This window comes from Cyprinodon tularosa, unplaced genomic scaffold (genome assembly GCF_016077235.1).
Source record: "Cyprinodon tularosa strain WSP-4 unplaced genomic scaffold, ASM1607723v1 ctg14, whole genome shotgun sequence".
In the NCBI taxonomy this organism is placed as follows: Eukaryota; Metazoa; Chordata; class Actinopteri; order Cyprinodontiformes; family Cyprinodontidae; genus Cyprinodon; species Cyprinodon tularosa.
The window spans coordinates 126,663-144,959 of record NW_024038220.1 but is presented as its reverse complement, the minus strand read 5'-3'; the positions used below and the strand labels follow the sequence as shown (position 1 = coordinate 144,959).

The window sequence follows — 18,297 nt, the reverse complement described above, 5'->3', positions numbered from 1 at the left end:
ATGCCATTTACCATTTTACGATTTACACACACCCACACACAAACAGGGGACCCCAGAAATTTTCTTCATCAGGTTTGCTGTAAACTCACTTTTTTGTGGTACACAGTAAAAAGAATTTCTTATTGCTTTTTTTCAACAAAACATTTATTTTTCAGTTTCTTAAGACCAATTTCAAAAGTGCATCACTAATATTACACTGTGAACAGATTCTTGCTCCTGTGCAATGGATCTTTGCAGCTCCTCCTTATTTTGTTCACCCCTGGCCTCTTGTCTTAAGTTGAACAGCTATTTCTTGATAGTCCTTGGTGCTTTTTCCGTTTTTCTAGATATATTGAATTGTGCCACAGAAGATGCTTAGATCTCATGGTTTTGTTTTTGTTAACTCTGCTTTAAACATCTCCGTTAACCCTGACCGGTCTTTTGTTGGAAAGACTTCATATCCTGGAACCTTTACAATATAATAAACAGACAAACTTTATATTTATAAACAAGATGAAATCTGAATGTAAGTGAACATACAGGCTTTCAATAATGGTTTTTAGAAAAAAGAGGATTGAATAATAAATTTTTTTTCCAGTTTTATTGTCAACCAGCAGAAATCTTTAAACAAGAGGAAACTTAATTTTCCCCACCTCAAAACATATATATATATATATATATACTGTATATATATATATATATATATATATATATATATATATATATATATATATATATATATATATATATATATATATATATATATATATATATATATATATATATATATATATATATATACCGGTATAATTAGTAAGTAGATCTAAGATGATGAATACCCTGGATCCAGGCTTTTTGTTCTTTTTTTTCTTCACTGAAGAAGCCCTTGCTCCTTGACCTCTAACCTCCTGGATCCTCTCAGTAATCTGTGCATAATTATTCCAAACAAGACAGGATCTTCCCCTTTAACGATATTCCGTGATGCAACATAAACATCTTCTCTAGTAAAAGCAAAAGATGCAGGCTTTGTTTATGCCACTGTAGCAATGAGGCAGAGCTGACGTGAGAACACAGAGGATGAGGGATCAGGTTCTACTGCAGAATCATCAGAGTCATAAACCTGGAGGCTGGACGTGACTCCCTCCTTTTCTCTCCTCCTCTGTCTCTGCTCCTCCGCAGTGCACTTGCAGCTGAGCAGCACTTCGGACAGGACTGTCTCCTCCACCTCCTCCTCCACTAACCTTCCTCTTTTAAACCACTTTGTGCGTGTGCGCTGGTCACAGTGATAGTGGCATCGCTGGGAGGCTGCAGAGACACTTTCATCTGACTCCACAGTGCGGAGGTTTCCCGGACGGACCAGTGACGCTGCGTATAAGTAAACCAAAACAACTATAAATAAAAGAAGAAAGAAAACAATAACTGGTGCCTCTGGGATTAAGATGAAAATTTCTCCAGAAGGGCTTTCCTCCACATAGCAACGCATTTTTCTGATCCAGATTTGTTTCATGTGTCTCCCGCACTCGAAGAAGGATGACTGCTACCTTTCCGCTGGTGGTTCTGTGCGCGCTGGTGAGTCTTGGCTTTCCCTGCCTGACTTCAAACGGGACTTTGTTATCTATCTTTTGTATGCATTTATATATATATAAAAAACATGCATTAAATGTTCCTTCCTGTTATACAGGTATAAAATGCTACATGCATTATGCAGTGATAAACTTATTAAAGTTTTGTGCAAAAGTTTTCTTGCTCAGATGTTAATTAAGGACAAATCCTGCAGGTGCCTCATGCAGTTTAATGTTTCTGCACCAAGGTAATATCATATTCAGCTGTTGGTGTGCGCTCCAGCCTCTCTGCGTTTTATCCAGGGGAGCAAACGTAAACAATGTTGCTGGTATTTCTGGAGAATTGGAAATTCAGCATGAAACGCTGGACTAGACCCAAACATCCAGGAGCAACCCTAATTTTAATTTTGGGTCTCCCTTTTACTGTAAATCCGACGGATTTTTGTTTTAGATCAGTGCTTTGGGGAAAGAAAATCTTTCATCAGACATAAATTGTCCTGTTTTGCAATTTTTTTTTTTAATTTTGTGCACAAAATCTTCTTAAGGTTTAATGAAGGAAGATCAGAATGAAGCATATGTAATGTGGTGCACATCCTCCCAGCTCTCTGGTATGTCCACAACAGCTGGTCTAATTGGATGGCAAGGCTCAGTCATCATGTGAACAGCCCTGGATGTGAGGGGACTCTCTGTTATGACAGCTGGTGCAAAAGAGTGGCAGCAGTCGGTGCACTTTGGTAGAATTAAATTTAGAAATAAACTCACAAATTGGCCATGAAATTGGGGAGAGTACAAACCAAGCACATCCCAGCTGTGTTGCTTCATGGCTTAATGCAGGTTCCTGCTGCTGGAGGGCCAATTTCTGTCCCTGAATTTGACCTAAATTTGCTTTTAACTGAATAAAATTGCAGGTGGATGTTAAAGGAGAAAACTTGATGCCATATACATTGCCTATTTTCATGGTAAAATAAAAACCGAGACTAGAAGCGGAACTGTTGGAGATAACAAGCTGAGAGGCGATAGGGCATGATAAGGAAAAGGAAAGGACTGAGAGAGGGAAACACTGAGCAAGAGGAGCAGAAATGAGAGGCAGGAGGGGGGAGAGCTAGATGCTGTTGCTTGGTTCATTTGTTTCTGAATGAAAGCAGAGAGAGGAGGGGAGGGACCAATGAAAGACAAGGAAAAAAAGATGTCTCAGCAAATGTGAATTAAGTGGAAATGAAGTTTTACCTATTATGTAATAAAAGCCACAGATATGTAAGTGGTGCAGGATAATTTCATTTAGTGTTTGTTCTAAAGCAACCGCTTGCAAGTTCTTTTCTTTTAATGAATTTTCTTAAAAGCTTCAGTTCTTGTGCCAGTAGGTCTGTGGTAAATAAGTGTGAAACAAGAAATGACTTGCAGAAACAAGAGCATAAGATCAATAAGCATGTAGTTATTTGAATGTTAATAGTGTTTCAAAGAAATTTTCTGTTGGAATGAATATATTAAACTCAACAACCACAATATAAAAATATATTACATATATATGAAAATGAGTTTAAAACATGAGGAGAATTTTTTTTTAACTTATACTCCCAGTAAATATAGAGGTTAAAGTGTTTTTGTTCGCCAGGGTTAATCAAAAGCAGCTTTCACCTTTGGACATTTAATAGGATGGGCATGTGTGTAATGTGCACACATGACTTTATGGTTCCTGTTCCAACCTGACTGTTTCAGGTTCATTATTAGAACTGATATGTCTTTAGTGGACCCATTAAGACAGTTTAGATAGCACGTTTGTACAAAGTGTATCCAATTTAGGGAGAGGCTTAATGATTCAGGGTGAACCCTGATAGAGGTTGAATTTAAACAATAGGTTGGCCACCTGGCAGTAATTTTCATCAGTGCTGCAAATTTGCCTATGGGTGATAATAAATGACTGAACCTCTGTCCCCTCTGTGCCAGGCAACGTTAGTGCTGGGATCCAAGACTGAACGGGCTTTGAATGTTGATTGTGACACGGGCAAGTTCACCGACAGTGGGGAATGCTGTTTGGAGTGTCCACCTGGAGAGGGAGTGGTGAAGGAATGTGGCGCCACTCAGACCATCTGCACTCAGTGTTTGGACAGTAAGTAATGATTTCTCATGGTTTGCACCACTGTTGTACATGCGTCTGCACTGAACTCATCAAACTCAATACATGCAACTATCATTTTCAGCCCTCTCAGCAAAATAACCTTCTTATTAGCATGTCCCAACAGATTTCTTAATGCTTGGCAGACACTATATGGGGTGTTTTAGGAATCATTATTTAGGGAAACATCCTTATAGTCCCAATCAATTATTCTGAGGTTGTACAATTCAGGCCTATGTTTTATATCGCAAAGAATCTACAGGGATGTAGCATGCTAAAAAGAAAGTTTGTCTAAAACAGGAAGGAAACCGCTTTAGAAATATACCTTGTAAAGTTATTCATACATTTGAACATATATTTTATCATAATACAAGCTTTATTGTATTCTATCGCCATTAGAAGTCAATATTTTGTAGACGTACCTCTTGTTGCATTTGCATCCTCCTTTCAAATTGTATGTTTGTAAAAAAGGCTGGTAAAAGTAAAAATACAGATTGAATATCTTTACTTCTAAATTGAAATTCAGCTATTAAAATTAGGTTTTACTTTTGTATAAATAAAAATATTTAAATTAACTCTATTCTTAAAAGAAACAGCTCTGTGCACATAAAATGTGTTAATTTTCCTCTTTCCCACATAAGGTTGGTAGAAAAAACATAAAAATAATGACTCTTTCTAGTTTTGTACTAAATTAAAATTCCAGATAGGAAATATAGATAGAACTGAACAATAGTCCTACATAAGCAGCTGAATGCTTTTAGAGTCCTTGTATTTATTACAGCATTAAAGTTTTAAATAATATTAAAATTGAAATAGAACCCAAATCATAATCAGCATGTAAATTTAAAATCTAATAATGGGGAAATGGATGGGGGTTGTCTTGCATCTCTGATCTGGTCTGTCACCTGAAATAATTTTCTTCATCCATATTGCTTTCACTATGTTCCATTCTCTTTGTGCTCTTGATTTTTTTCTGTTTTGTCACCTCTGTAACATCATGTTATTAGTATGTAGGGAAGTAATCAGTAAGTTCTGAGAAAGCAAGGAGTAGAAAGTACAGATATTTGCATCCATTGCATCCATTACATTAAGTAAATGTAAAAAAATCCTGCGAAAAATAAATTCTCATGTAAAGATCAGATACTATATATGCAGTAGCTAAGTATTTATACTTAATGCCCCTATAGACTATATCATTTTACTGATTCTTCTTTGGTTTATTTGCTTAAGTAAATTAAGAAGTCATACCGCAGATTCTGAATAGAAAATGTGTCTGGAGTTTTGATTGGATCATTATATATTGAAGATGTTTTCCATCTAAATCCTTCCTCTGGTTGTATGTTTCAATATTGTCCTACCAGATGGTCTTTTACAGCATCCAATAGGTTTTCTTCCAGGATTTTGCCAAATATATTTACATCCATCATCCAATCTGCTCTGCCTGGTTTCCCTTTCACTAGTTATTGTTTCTTGTATCCCTACATAGCTTATGGCAAACTAGAAATAACTCCTCATGCCTTTTTTTTTTCCAAAGTGGCTTTCTTAAGGCCACTGTTCCAGAAATTGGGCATTTGTGGAAGAGTGGATATGTATAGTAACAGTCGTTCTGTCAACCGATTCTTTCCACTAAGCTGTGGATCTGATTGTTGTCAAATTTAACATCAATCAATTGAGCTCTGTTCTATAAACAGATAATATATGAAAGAATTCAGTTACTGGTGATTCTGATACTGGTATTAAAGTAAAGGGACTGAATACAAAGGTTTCAGATTTAATATGATAAAGATTTGTTTACATTTTTAAAGTCACAGAGTGAGAAAGTCATTGCTCTGTTAAATATGCAATACATGCAGAGGAAGTTGACCATAAATAGCAAAAACCTAAACTAATGAACTACCCATTACCAAACATTTCAATTATTATTGCACCAAGAAGTCGGCGAGCAGTTAGCAGGTTTTCCTATTAAATGGCTCTGACTGCAGACAGGTGGCGTAGATACTAAAACTTTTCAGTTAAATGTATTTTTATCCTTTAAATAACGCATCATATGCCAAAACTTACGCTTTAAGAAAACATTTCATGAATTTGTGGGCATAAACGGTGATTCATAATTTGGGATATTTTTCAGTTTCTATTTGTTATAGCCATAGGAAAGAAAACCTGGATTGGTCAAGATGAAAATAATCAGAGGGACAGGGTCGTTTTTGATCAAAATAGTACAAAAATGACCTAATTTCTTCTTCTCTCCTAAGCGTCAACACATCTCACTCAAAAAGTGATAGATCCTCCTCCCCCCCAAAAAAGTTCACCCCTTGTGGAGGATCTGACATTTGCTCAAATGGACCTGAGCAGAAAATGAAAGTTAAAGTAAAGCAGCTTTACACACTTTAATGAAGGTTTCTGTTGTATAAACTTTCTCTAAAGTCAAGTTAGTTCAATTATTGCCAAAGCCAAAACAGAATATCACAGCCCAGTTTGTTATTAAGAGAAAGGTAAAATGATCTTCCACTGAACATCTCAAGATAAACCACTTGAAATCTTTAAAGTAGCTCCAAATGTGCCTACAGCTTGACTTAAGCTGTGAACAATTAGCACTTTCTCTATGGTCCAAAACTGGGAAAACAGCCAGCTATAAACAGAAGAAAGAAAAGAATGAGAGCTGCAATAAAAGTTTTCCTCTGGATTTAGGAGTGTCTGCTTTGCATCCCAGCAGCTATCTTTACCCTTTGTGAGGTTTGAATCTAATTTTCTAAGCATGCATAAAAAAACAAGTTAAAGTTTAGGTCACCAGCATCTCTGCAAAGTTTAAATACAAACTTCTGTTCTTTGGTTTCAGGCATTAATTCACAAATGAACACAGCTTCACATCCTATGAATAATGAAACAATTGCAAAGTCTATGTTTTGGGGATCCTACCCTGACTCAGTAATGTCAACACTGTACAATTAAGAGTGGAGCATTGCTTTCTTTCCTTTGAAAATGCATTATATTTTTTTCCAAATAAGCAGAGATTTTATTTTTCGTTTTGCAAAGTTGGCACGAAGCTCATATTTTCCACTTGAAGTATGTCAACGCTCAAAGTGAAAGGTTCAGAGTTACGATTTTTTTCCCCTGCATCTGAAGCGTGACATTACCACAGGGTAAAAACTAAAAAGGGCACAAATGCTGTGAGCCAATTTAACACCAAAGAACCCCATCAAAGTCATTGTTAGAAAACCTAGAGGAAGGAAATTCAAACAAGAACGCTGCAGTGTCAAAAAAAGGTTTGAATTAAAACTTTCTTATTGTTGTGCTTTTGCATTATATTTTCAGTAAACACAGTTGAAGAGAAACATAATTGGCCAGCGTTGTTAAACAATGCATGTCATATTTTCACTTGGATGTCATCAGAAATATATTTTATTACTGCATGTTGAAGCGAACAATGGAAAGATTTTCCATCTCCACTCATTTTTCCACTAGTGTGGGGTACAGTAACTCTAAGGTCTGCCCTTGATTAAAATTTTACACACCAAATCCCACCAACTCTTGTCACGTCTCCTTTCTTCTGCTGCGCTCCCTCCTAACAGCCACCATGCCACCCACCCCCTTCCCTCCCTTGCAGTAACTATGAGTCATCCTCTGTATTAGCGGGTAAGATGGTATTAGAAAAGCAATGCACCAAAGGGCACGATCCACTCATTTATCATGCATACTGTTACATCAGTCTATCTTTACCCATTTGATCCAGTTAATTAAACCATATTGAAAAGCCTATTGTGCCTCCAATAGTGAACAATTAGCCAGTGCTGCTGTACAGGAATGGTACTCTCTGCTTATAAACACTCAACAATTAAGCTAGAATACTCGAGAGGTTCCACCCAATTTCCTTTGTAAGCTCATTTTTATATGGGAGTGTTGTTTTAGTTAAAGCAGATATAATCTTAATGCATGTTTGGCTCACGGGAGAGCAAACAATAATAAAGCTGATATGGATTTCTATTTAGGGTAAAAGCTGACCTACTATAAAAAACGACACCATAAATACATTATCTGAAGTGGTGAAATAAATAATTAATGAGTGTGATTTGACAAATCCATTTCCTGTTTATTTGTAAGCAGGAACATATCTGTATTTACCATGAGACCCCTTGGATGTCCCACTTCCTGATGGTTAGACCCCCTCACCTCATAACCGTATTCTTCCTGGCACGGGATGTGCATCAGTGGCCCTGAAATATTTATTAGTCTCCTCCACTTTTCTCTGCGGTGGAGGGAAACAGGCGACCGGACCTTTCTCACTCAGAGAAGCATTCGGAAAGGTTTGGGCTGAATTTCTAGGAGAAAAGCATGATGAGACTTTGGATCTCAGGGGATCAGCAGGAAGGAAAGTGGAATTGCAGCCCTGTCTGGCCGAGGTCTGGAGCAGAGCATCAGGAATTGTTTTAAACTCTGGATGCAGATGAATGTTTTGTGGAGAAACAGAGATTTTACTTCAAAGCAGAATTAACGGTTTCCATGCTCTGTAACAACATTATTAAAACAGGATGCAAAAGTAAACACTAGGGGTCTCATATGGTCCAGCTCATGAGATGGTCCTACTCCTAACGGGAAAGTAACCAGTGTAGAGACACAAGCTAAGACTAGCTTCACCCAGAATAGGTCTCGTTTTCACTCTGGATTGCTCTCTGTACCATATATTTATAGATTATTTCTAAAAGGATTTAAGCTTCCATAAGAAAAAAAATGTATTTTTTTGTGGTAGGCCTCACTGTTTTGTCTCTTTTCCAAACTATTGTGTTGCTTAACACCAATCCTCTTGTCCATCTGTTATACATTCGATGAATGAAGAGTCATCAAAGTATCTCTGAGGAGGACAGGTCCCTAACTAGTAGGGCGAGTCTGACATAGATGGACGGAAAAGGAGTGGTGAGACTACTCTTCGCTCTAAGGCTGAAATGCTGCTAGTCACACACCAAACCTGTTATCAGAACGTAGTGAAACATAGCCAAATGTTTCAGCAACTTAATGAGCAGGCCTTCAATTATTATTAGTTAAAATATTATTTTATTGCCTTTGTCATTTTAGTAGTCTTTAATAATTAAGATAATTTATAAAAAATTGCCACAGGTGATGTTACACCAGGTGCGTGAAAACACAATGTGTTTAGCAAGGGCATGTTTTCATTGTCCATCGGTGCTAAAATATTGGTCGCAATGTGTGTAATGTAAAAAAATATAGCCCTAAAAAGATGGAAACATTTTCAAACCCAGCTTGTTTCATGATAGGATATCAGCTCAAGAAGATAAAACACGTTTATTTATTTTTTTTTCGACCAGAAGTCTTGCTCTCTCAGTGTTTTGCAGCCTGCATACACGTGGCATAAAATCCAGTGCCATTTGAATTATTTTTATTTATCAACATGCATCAGTTCATATAAATTAAGAAACTTACTGACACAAACCCACCCCCCCAAAAAAACTTGAACTATGTGTACTTTAGTCAGTGAGACTTTGAACTGAAGAATTTTGTCAATCCCAAAAATGACTGCATGTGCCTGGGAAGTTCAAAAAAAAAAAAAAAATATGAGTTTGCATCCAACTGCTCAATGATCAGGGTCAACAAAATAGAAAACTGACTGTTTCTGATAAACAATTTCTAGGTGCAATGCCTCTTTAAACATAAAGCAGCGCCACTCTGTACTACGTACCTTAAAGTAAGAGGCCTAATCAACGATGAAGGGGTTGAAAACTTATGCCATAGCTTCATATTCATATACAGAGATAATAACAGCTTATAAGTTGTTTACCAAAATAAAAGAAGAGTAACCAATGCTAGCAAAAACTAAGCAACTTAGCAAAACGTATTGTATTATTTTAGTGTAGCCTTCTTAAAATGAATACATTTTTAAGAATCTAAAGTCTTCACTTTCCGTTTGATTAGTTTGGGAATATGAAAAAACACCTGTGTTTAATCTGGAATGGGTCAACCAATGGAGTCACCCATAGAAAAGTTTAAAAAGACAAAGTAGGATGTCAAACAGTTTTGGAAATGTTGATCATTTATCCTCTCTAAGCAAAAGGTCAGCAGTTCATATGGGAAGGAAACGTTGACACCCCTTTAAAACACGTACCCTGACATTTTGTGGACTGGCAGAAACGTCCGGCGTCACTAAAAGCTTCCACTCAAAAGAGCTGATTGTGAAGATCATGGAGCAGTTTCAAGGCCATCCACCGCTACATTATTAATGACACTAATGGGACCAAAAAACACCAGCGCTCGAAGAGAAGAGTAGCAGTGGAGGAGGGGAAGAAGTGGGACATTTTGAGTGCAACATGCTTCCCACACACAGCAATATCTGACTTTATCATAAAACATGAAAACTTTAAAAGCTGGGCAGCTTGGTTCATCACCCAGCTGTGGACAGTTAGAAAAATCTTATATTTTATTTAAGAAGGCAGTCCGCTCTTGTATCTTGATGGCCTTTAACATCCTTCTTTTAGGTCCGGATTCAAGCGCTGATGCATAAATTGGGTTCACACACCTCCTTTATGACTTCATATGGTCACATTTATGAATGTTTACATGCAGGCACTGTGAAGGGAAGCTAATGCATGCAAGTTAAAATGAGCGAGGAAGCAGCCCGCATACTGTGGGATAATTGATATGAATGAGAAGGGGAACTTTACTGGTTCAGCTTCAGTGCAAAGAAAACAAAAGCTTTCAAGCTCAACTAATTCAAATAATCGTTTACCTTGGAGGCCTGTTGTTTATCTGGGTCTGGATCGTTCCGTCACTGTCGCTCCCGTCCTGCCTCCTGATTGTAATGGGAGCAAAAGGTGACGACAAAAACAAAATACTATATTTGATAGCACATCAGAGAGGGAAACAGAACTTAAAGAAATCTCCAGTTAATCAATTTTTCCTGACCCTTCCTCCTGCAGCCGTCAGCAGTTTGATCACTAAATTATGTTTTTTAGATTAGGTTTGGACTTAGAGCGCCAGACCACCCTCGGAGACTGTTTCTGATTATGTTGCGTCAAGCTGCCCCGAGATTCATTCGTGCAAATCTAGTGGTTGCTGGCGTATCGTCCTCTCTGCTCCCTACCTGCCTCTGTATCATTACCCCCATCTGCTCCTCTGAGTCTGCCTACATAATGTGACAGGGCTAGAATGTACCGCTGTTTACAAGGTGTTTAAAACTTCAGTCGCTGCCAATTTTTGAATTGACGGAGAAGTTAACAATGAAACAGCAGAGTGCTGGGACATTGCTGCAGGGATTTTCACACTGACATACAGTAACATGGTTGCACAACACAACAACCCCTAAGCAGTTCTCATGAAAAAAAAGAGAGAAAGAAAACCAGAAACTGGAACATATGGAAAGGCAGATAAGAGTTGTGAAAATGTCCCACATGTCAAGCGCAGACATGTGGCTTCATTTGTGGTTCAGTAAATCTCAATGATTTATTCCACTGCAGAACAAAACAATGAGATTTTAACCAGAGTAAACTTTGCAGAGTCCTTGTTTTGTAACTTCAAACATGAAACCCTGCTGTTAATTAAACAGTTTGAAAAGCAGCTTTCATTCCTGTCTCATGGTGTCACAACTTTTATTCTGAACCTCCAGCTGCTTGTGTCTTCTCTGGGATCAAAGTGTTCAACACTTTTCCTCTGAACCATAGTTTTTACAAGGTGACCGCTCTCATGTTAAGCATGTGACAGAGAAAGTAAAGTGATGCTTCTCGTGTAATGAATCTGGCCTGCAGGTTTTTTTTTTTCAAATCTCTCTCCTTTCCTTGCATCTAAATCTACCAATATAACAGGCTCATACGGACAATAAACACTCTATCTCACTGTATGCATAATTCAACAGGCATCCAATTATATCTGAAAACAATTCTATATGAACATGTTATATTAATAGAATATGCAGTGTCCTAAGGTACTCGTCAGAGTAGGTCTAAGCAAACTTGAGGTCACCACTTCCTCAGTGATGGACTCTCCTAAATCCTCCTGACACCAAATGTTCCTGGAGAGCAGATTTGAAGTGAGTGAAGTAATTGAAAAGCAGCAGGCATTTAGTCGCAACAGCTTTTACTTTTTTCTGTTCATCATGGTTTTTCACATCACAGCTGAGTCCTTATTGCTCCTAGTCTTCATTGATATCAGGAGTAAAGAAGATGTGCTTTAGACTAAAGGTATTTTGTACAAATGGTCAATTCTTTTTATTTTAGTCACCAGGAGAGGAGAGTAAATGTATGAGTTGACATTTAGTGCAGATATTTATAGCCCCTACAGGGTAACAGGTCTTTCCATCTAGTAATGGTTCCAAACATTGTCAGGAACTTAGGTTGTTTTAGATTCCACCTCGTATTTCCTGTATAAATATGCACCTTAAACATAATCAAATAAATTCTCAAGCTGTTTTTTTAATTACCTCACACTCCTGATTCTAAATTAATTTTGGCACGAGTTTGTTGTTGTAGGTTTTGTAGGTTTTTGCTTCCATTTTGAGTGATTGCAGCATTTTTGTTACAGTGTATTGCTGCTGCATTTCTTTTTTGTGTATGTGAGTTTTAACGTTTGCATCACATGTGTGTTTGCAGCTCATTTCACCATTTCCTGTGCTTTTTTTGCACCTGTTGGCCACAGTATTTTCTTCCTGCTAGTTTTTTTTGGACACCTTAATAAATGCACAACAAAAAAAAGCACGCTAACACTCCCAACACAGTTTGAGTGGTGAGGAAGTTGAACTGAACCATTATTTTTTAAAAGAAGGGGATGGGTGTGCTGTTACGGGGTTGGACATAACTGGGGGGCAGGATTAAAAAGTCCTACTTCATAAAAAATTCATGTATTTTTTTTCTCTCATATTTCTTTTATTTAGGTCAAAGTTATTGTCTATATATCAGCACAATAACTTACTGGCTTTTTTTTATTAGTTTTTTATTCAGAGAAAAAAAACCTGTGTCAGTGGGGACATGCTCATTTGGCTGACCTCTATGCCTCAGCAACTAATTTTTGTGGTTTACTTTATGTAATTTTTTTTTAAGTAAACACAAAATACACCAAATTCAGAGAATGATCTGGTTACTCTGCTAGCAGCAGCTTTCATCAAGAATTAAAAGACAGTTATAGTCACTCAGTATATATGTAGTTGCCATACACTCAATATGCAAATCACCAAGAATAGTGGAATAACAGTTAGCTAATATTTTAAGAGTTATCCTTCAGGTTCTCTATGGGATAAATTATTATGTAGTACTTTTTTGCTTACTACCAGTCAAGCCATACAGAAAATTTTTGTTTAAATGCCAAAAAAGCAAAGGCTATTCAGGAGTGGCTTCTTACATAAAAATAGAAATATGAACTGATTCTAAATCAGATGATTTAAAGTATATTTTTTTACCTCTGACTTCTGCTTCTCTAAAAAACTTTTTTGGTGAAAATTACTGCTGCCAAAAAATGTTTCATACAGAATTGGTTGCATATCCATTGTTTTACAAAATCTAAATTTCTATCAGTGCAGCAAATTTTGGCATTTTCTAATGAAATAGTTCCTCATAGCCATACTGTATGTATGATTTGCTAATGTTTTCTTGCTTATGAAGTAAATATTTTGGGACATTTGGCCTAAATGGGGCCTTTTATGTTTTGGTATTTTTTTACATGTTTAAAACAACATTTTGAAAGTTGGGTGATAGCAAAATTATTAAGGTATGCACAAAGACGCATTCACATCTTTAGTGTCTTACTTAGACTTAGACTCAAATTTATTTATGCCCTGGGATTAGAGGATTGGGATTGGGAACTTGAGGCATGTTTAATTCCCGATTGTAAATCTGAATTATTATGCATATATACTCGGTTTTGTTTGTTGTTTATGACTAAGACTGTAGACATTTACTCAACGCAGCACAAACACATTCAGATCGATTTCATAATGAGCACCGCAGGCTTTTGACTCGCTACCCGATGAGCACCTTTCTTGTCCTGGAACACAAATTATGGAGAACCCAGCAGATCAATGTGTACTTCCTCGTAATGAATGTCCAGGAAACATGATTAATGCCATTAGATTCACTATTTATCTCAGTTTTATCTTCTCATGTTTCATTTGCTCTCTTTACTCTTGTCTACATCTCCCCTACCCTCTGACAGTCTCTTTTTACTTTTCCTTTGATCTGCAGGTGAAACCTACTCAGAGAACTACAGCCTCACAGAGAAGTGCAAACCATGCACCCAGTGTACCGGACTGATGCGGATGCATACGCCCTGCACCGACTCCAATAATGCCGAATGTGTCTGCGCTTACAACTTCTACTTCAGCAGTGTCTCTGGAAATTGTGAGCCGTGCACTGTGTGCCCACTGGGACAGGGTGTTTTCTCTCAGTGTTCTGCTTACCATGACACAGTGTGTGAGGAATGTGTGGATGAGACCTATTCTGACCGGGAAAGCCACCTGGAACCTTGTCTACCCTGTACCATCTGTGAGGAAGATATCGAGACTCTGGTGTCTGAGTGCACACCGACCAGTGACTCTGTCTGTCACAGTAAGTCTACCACAGAGTCATGTCACTCTCTAAGTACTAGCTGCTTGATTTCTTCTTTCCAAAACTTACAGTTAGTGACTTCATATACAATTGCATTGCTTTAGCAGGTTTTTAAGGTTTAGAAGTGATTCAAATCTTATTATTTGGGGTAAAAGTGATGTTTTATGACTCTTTTTAAGGGGGTTGGATCTTTTGAATCCATTCTTTCTAAGGAGATGTCTGAAAGACTACCTCATTCGTTTATTGATTAATTTTTTAAGATGCAACCCTGTGATCTCATTCTTGCATTTCTCCTTGTATCACTGTTTTTATAATCAGCAATGCGCTTCCACATGCTTCTGGGTGTAGAGAAAAATCCAAATAATATCACATCATGCAACACAAACAGAACTATTCTTTCTAGCTTTAAAGAACTGTTAGTTTTCCAGTTTGTTGGTGTTTTATTTTGTAAAAAAGGAAAGCAGCATGTTTGCATCAAGTCTGAGTTTAGGTAAAGCAGGAAAATAAAAAGGTTTCCTGTTGTTTAACTGTTGAATGTTAGTGTTTGGTTACAACAAGCCTGAATAGGCTTAACTGATAAGGCGGTTTGTTTTTTAACACATGCTAGGCTAACTGGGCCAAAATACACATAAAGTCTCCAGCCCACACAGTGCTCTAAGTTGCTTCGGGTCGGTGTTGGAAGCCTCATATAATTCTCAATCACACTTGGAGCCACCAGGGGCGACCTCCACATGCGTCTGTGTGAACATGTGTGGTTAAAGGTCGGGCTTGGTCAGCAGGAAGTTGAAAGTTTTAGCATTAAAAGGTCAAAGACTGCAGCAGTGTCAACACAGAAACAATCAATAACCCACATGCCCACAAAAACAGCGGCAAGCTTTTTGTGTGCAGTAATAAAGGTAGATCTTGAACCCAGAAAGCTGTAATTTCACATGGTTCAGAGGAGGTGTGAAATTGACCTCAGCTTTTTCTTGGGTGGCAGAGCTGGTTTCTTGGATAAAAGAAAAAAAACGTATATACACATATACTTATTTTTATACACATGAAATAAATATTAAATAAATAAAAAAAACTCCTAATTTGCTGAAAGTTTCATGGAGAATATGAGGCACACAAGCTTGTTGAAAATCTTTCCACACTTTATGCAAAATGCCCCATAAATGGTTTAAATTCCAGTTTTAATTGACTGTAATAGCACTAAATGGTGGTTGAGAAATGGGGTGTTGATAGATAAGAGCTGGAAATTTACACGAGGTACAGGAAGAAAAAATATACTTTCCTAATATTTGTAGCCTTTAATTCACTCCTCACTGCAGTTTATGTTGCATGCCTTCAGATTTAGACCCTACCTCACGAAACATTTATGTACATTAGCAACAATGCAGCCTTTTACTGTCCTTTTAGGGCCCACCCAAGCAGCTCAACTTTGACCCTTCCATCCATGGTGATGGTATGATAGCTGCCATAATGGTAGATGCTAGAGATGGCATCATAAGTGACCTTATGGAAGGAAAGTCCTGTTACATTGAGTGTGTTCCTGTGGGGATAATGGCTGCAGACACACATGGTGAGACTGTGCTACCAAACTTTCATGGTGGTCCTTGATAGAGGTATTTTTCCTCTAACAACAAAACAAAAATAGGTTAGGACTCGCTTCCTCCCTCTGAATCCATTTTAACACGAAAAGTATTTCTAATCTCAACCCGGAGTCTTTCTTAATCTTTGCACATCTTGTAGAAAAGAAGCCACGGTGTGTGTTCACACCCCCCCCAAATCCCCACTTGGTATCCAGCTGTTATCAAGTGTGAATTACACAACGCAGGGACAGCGGTGGAGAAAGAGAATGGAGCAGAGATGAAAACAGATGAAGAGCCGCAGCATATGTGCTGTGCTGGTATTCTACGGTGAAGGGGTCGATATGAGTGCTGGGATTTCTTCTGCTCGTGCTCAGGTTTCGCTGAGTGACCTCTATGAGTGCACACACACTCACACAAACACACTTTAGGACATCCACATGCTCAGTCATACAAGCTTTAAACTCTTATGGAGCGTTCAGACTCAATTCATCTGACAGCGGGCCAACATGACACAGAAACGTGTGTGCTCTTCCTGCTGCCAAGTGTAATTTAACTGTTACATTTTTCATTAAGCTCCGGGTGTCGCACACATGTGAACCTTTCTGATCTGCTATTGGAAAAGCGCTTGAGTCTTTCGGTGGAGGTCTCAGAAACCTTTGATGCTGTTCAGTTTCAGTTGGGTCACATTGGGAAGTTTTCTGCCTGTGTTGAAGTGTTTGTCCTGAGGAGAAGACGAGATTGAAAACACAGATAACTCCAGACTTCTCTTTATTAAAGAGTCCATCACCTCCTTCCCTCCTCCCATCTTTTCCCACAGTGGCCCTCAAGTGGACCGGCTAGTGCAGAGATGGAACCTATCCATGCATTCAGTGCTTCCACCGCTGCAGTATAATTACTCCTTCTAATCAGAGCACTTTACAGCAGCTCCTCTGTTCATCTGCATCCCCCTCCTGACTCTCTTCTAACACTCTTCCTCTCTGTCTGCCCTTCCCTCCACTTTTTCTATTAATGCTCCCAAACAGAAGACAGAGCCCTCACTTGAATAATTTGTAGCCTGAGTGTGTGTTGTGTGAGATGCACGCAGGCCAGGCAGTTGTGATAGAGACTCTGCTGAGACAGAAGGAGAGTGTTTGGCGACTGATAAAGAGGTCTTTGTATATTCGCTGCGCCTGATAGTTGCTCATCTCCACCCTGAACTTGCAGAAGCCAAGACATCAACCTCTGTGAGAGACCCTCAGGGTTAAATTCACCATAAAGACCTCAGTGGCTCATAAAAATTAAATAATTTTCCTCCTCGCTCTTGTGTCCACACCCCAGTAATAAACACATCCCCTCTGCCCACATCGCTCCACTCTCATAAAATCCCAGGCTAGTTTTATTTTGTTTCATGAGTGTTTTAAACCTGCTGAAGCCGTTCTGGGATTGTTAAAGGTTCAATCGCTACCTTTAAGCCCCTTCTCTGTTCCAGCTGAGAAGAAGGAGTACGGAGCGCCTGCAGCCTCAGGCCTGTGTTTAGGTCTGCAGGCAGCTGGAGAAATATAAAAGTCATAGAGTGGTAATAAAGATGCAGCATCCTGAGCTCTAACCTTCTGTTTTGACTCAAGCTTGTCTGAAACATGCTGGGAGGAGACCAGTGAATTCAGTGCAACAGAGATGGCAAACAAGAAGCCCTGAGGTGTGAGTTGGTGCAAGTATTTACACTAATGTGCAAAATTTTAATTAATCTCAGCATAATACTGCATTCAGGCAATGTTTCCTCTTTTTATGTGTCTAATAAGCAGTTTAATATCTTATTTAATATATTTTTTAATGTGTAAACAACGAAGAGCCCTCCAAACTCTCTGATGCACTCTCTTATTTATCTTTAGGATGTTTGCTATTTGTCCGGTCATTGTGCTTATTATAAAGACATAGTCAAGATCCCAATAATTTATAGCAGGCTGCAAATCATGCTTCAGGGAGCAGGGTGTAGGTCAACTTTAGCCAGCGTTTTTTTTGTTTTAATATCAATCTGTATAGATAACAACGAGGGACATCCTGTCTAGGAAGTCATAAAAGAGCTCATTCATCTTGATGGGTTTCCGTCATTAGCAGCAAGGGGTCAAATTATTATTTTCTAAATTAAGGCCTTAAAATTCATAAAATGTGATTACAGTGGTATTTAAAATGCTTTATTAACAAAAAACAAAAAAAGAATTATACAATTTCGTCAGATATAACTGGGTCCGCATGTTTGCGTGGAAGTGCTTTCAGTTGATTGTAAAGCCACATGTTCGGAAAAGAAACTGGTGGCGGAGAAAAAGGTAGGGAAAACGAGGAATTTAGGACATGGCGGCAGCATGTCGACGGTAAAGATGACGAAGGATTTGTGTTGAATCCTCCATTTGCAGCAATTACAGCATTGTAGACCTTTGGCATTCTAGCTGTTAATTTGTTGAGGTAATCTGGAGAAATTGCACCCCACGCTTCCAGAAGCAGCTCCCACAAGTTGGATACGTTGGATGGGCACTTCTTGCGTACCATACAGTCAAACT

At 38.3% G+C, this 18,297-nt stretch overlaps 1 protein-coding gene across 1 annotated transcript in view; it reads left to right on the top strand.

The window, feature by feature from the left end:
• The first annotated feature begins 1,172 nt into the window (after positions 1-1,172).
• Positions 1,173-18,297, top strand: part of ngfra (nerve growth factor receptor a (TNFR superfamily, member 16)) — a 33,570-nt gene continuing 16,445 nt past the window's right edge. Inside the window, exons 1-3 of the mRNA XM_038278220.1 lie at positions 1,173-1,548; positions 3,486-3,648; positions 13,827-14,189. Of these exons, the coding sequence (XP_038134148.1) occupies positions 1,510-1,548; positions 3,486-3,648; positions 13,827-14,189 (565 nt within the window). The 5' untranslated portion in view covers positions 1,173-1,509. The remainder of the gene's footprint in view (positions 1,549-3,485; positions 3,649-13,826; positions 14,190-18,297) is intronic.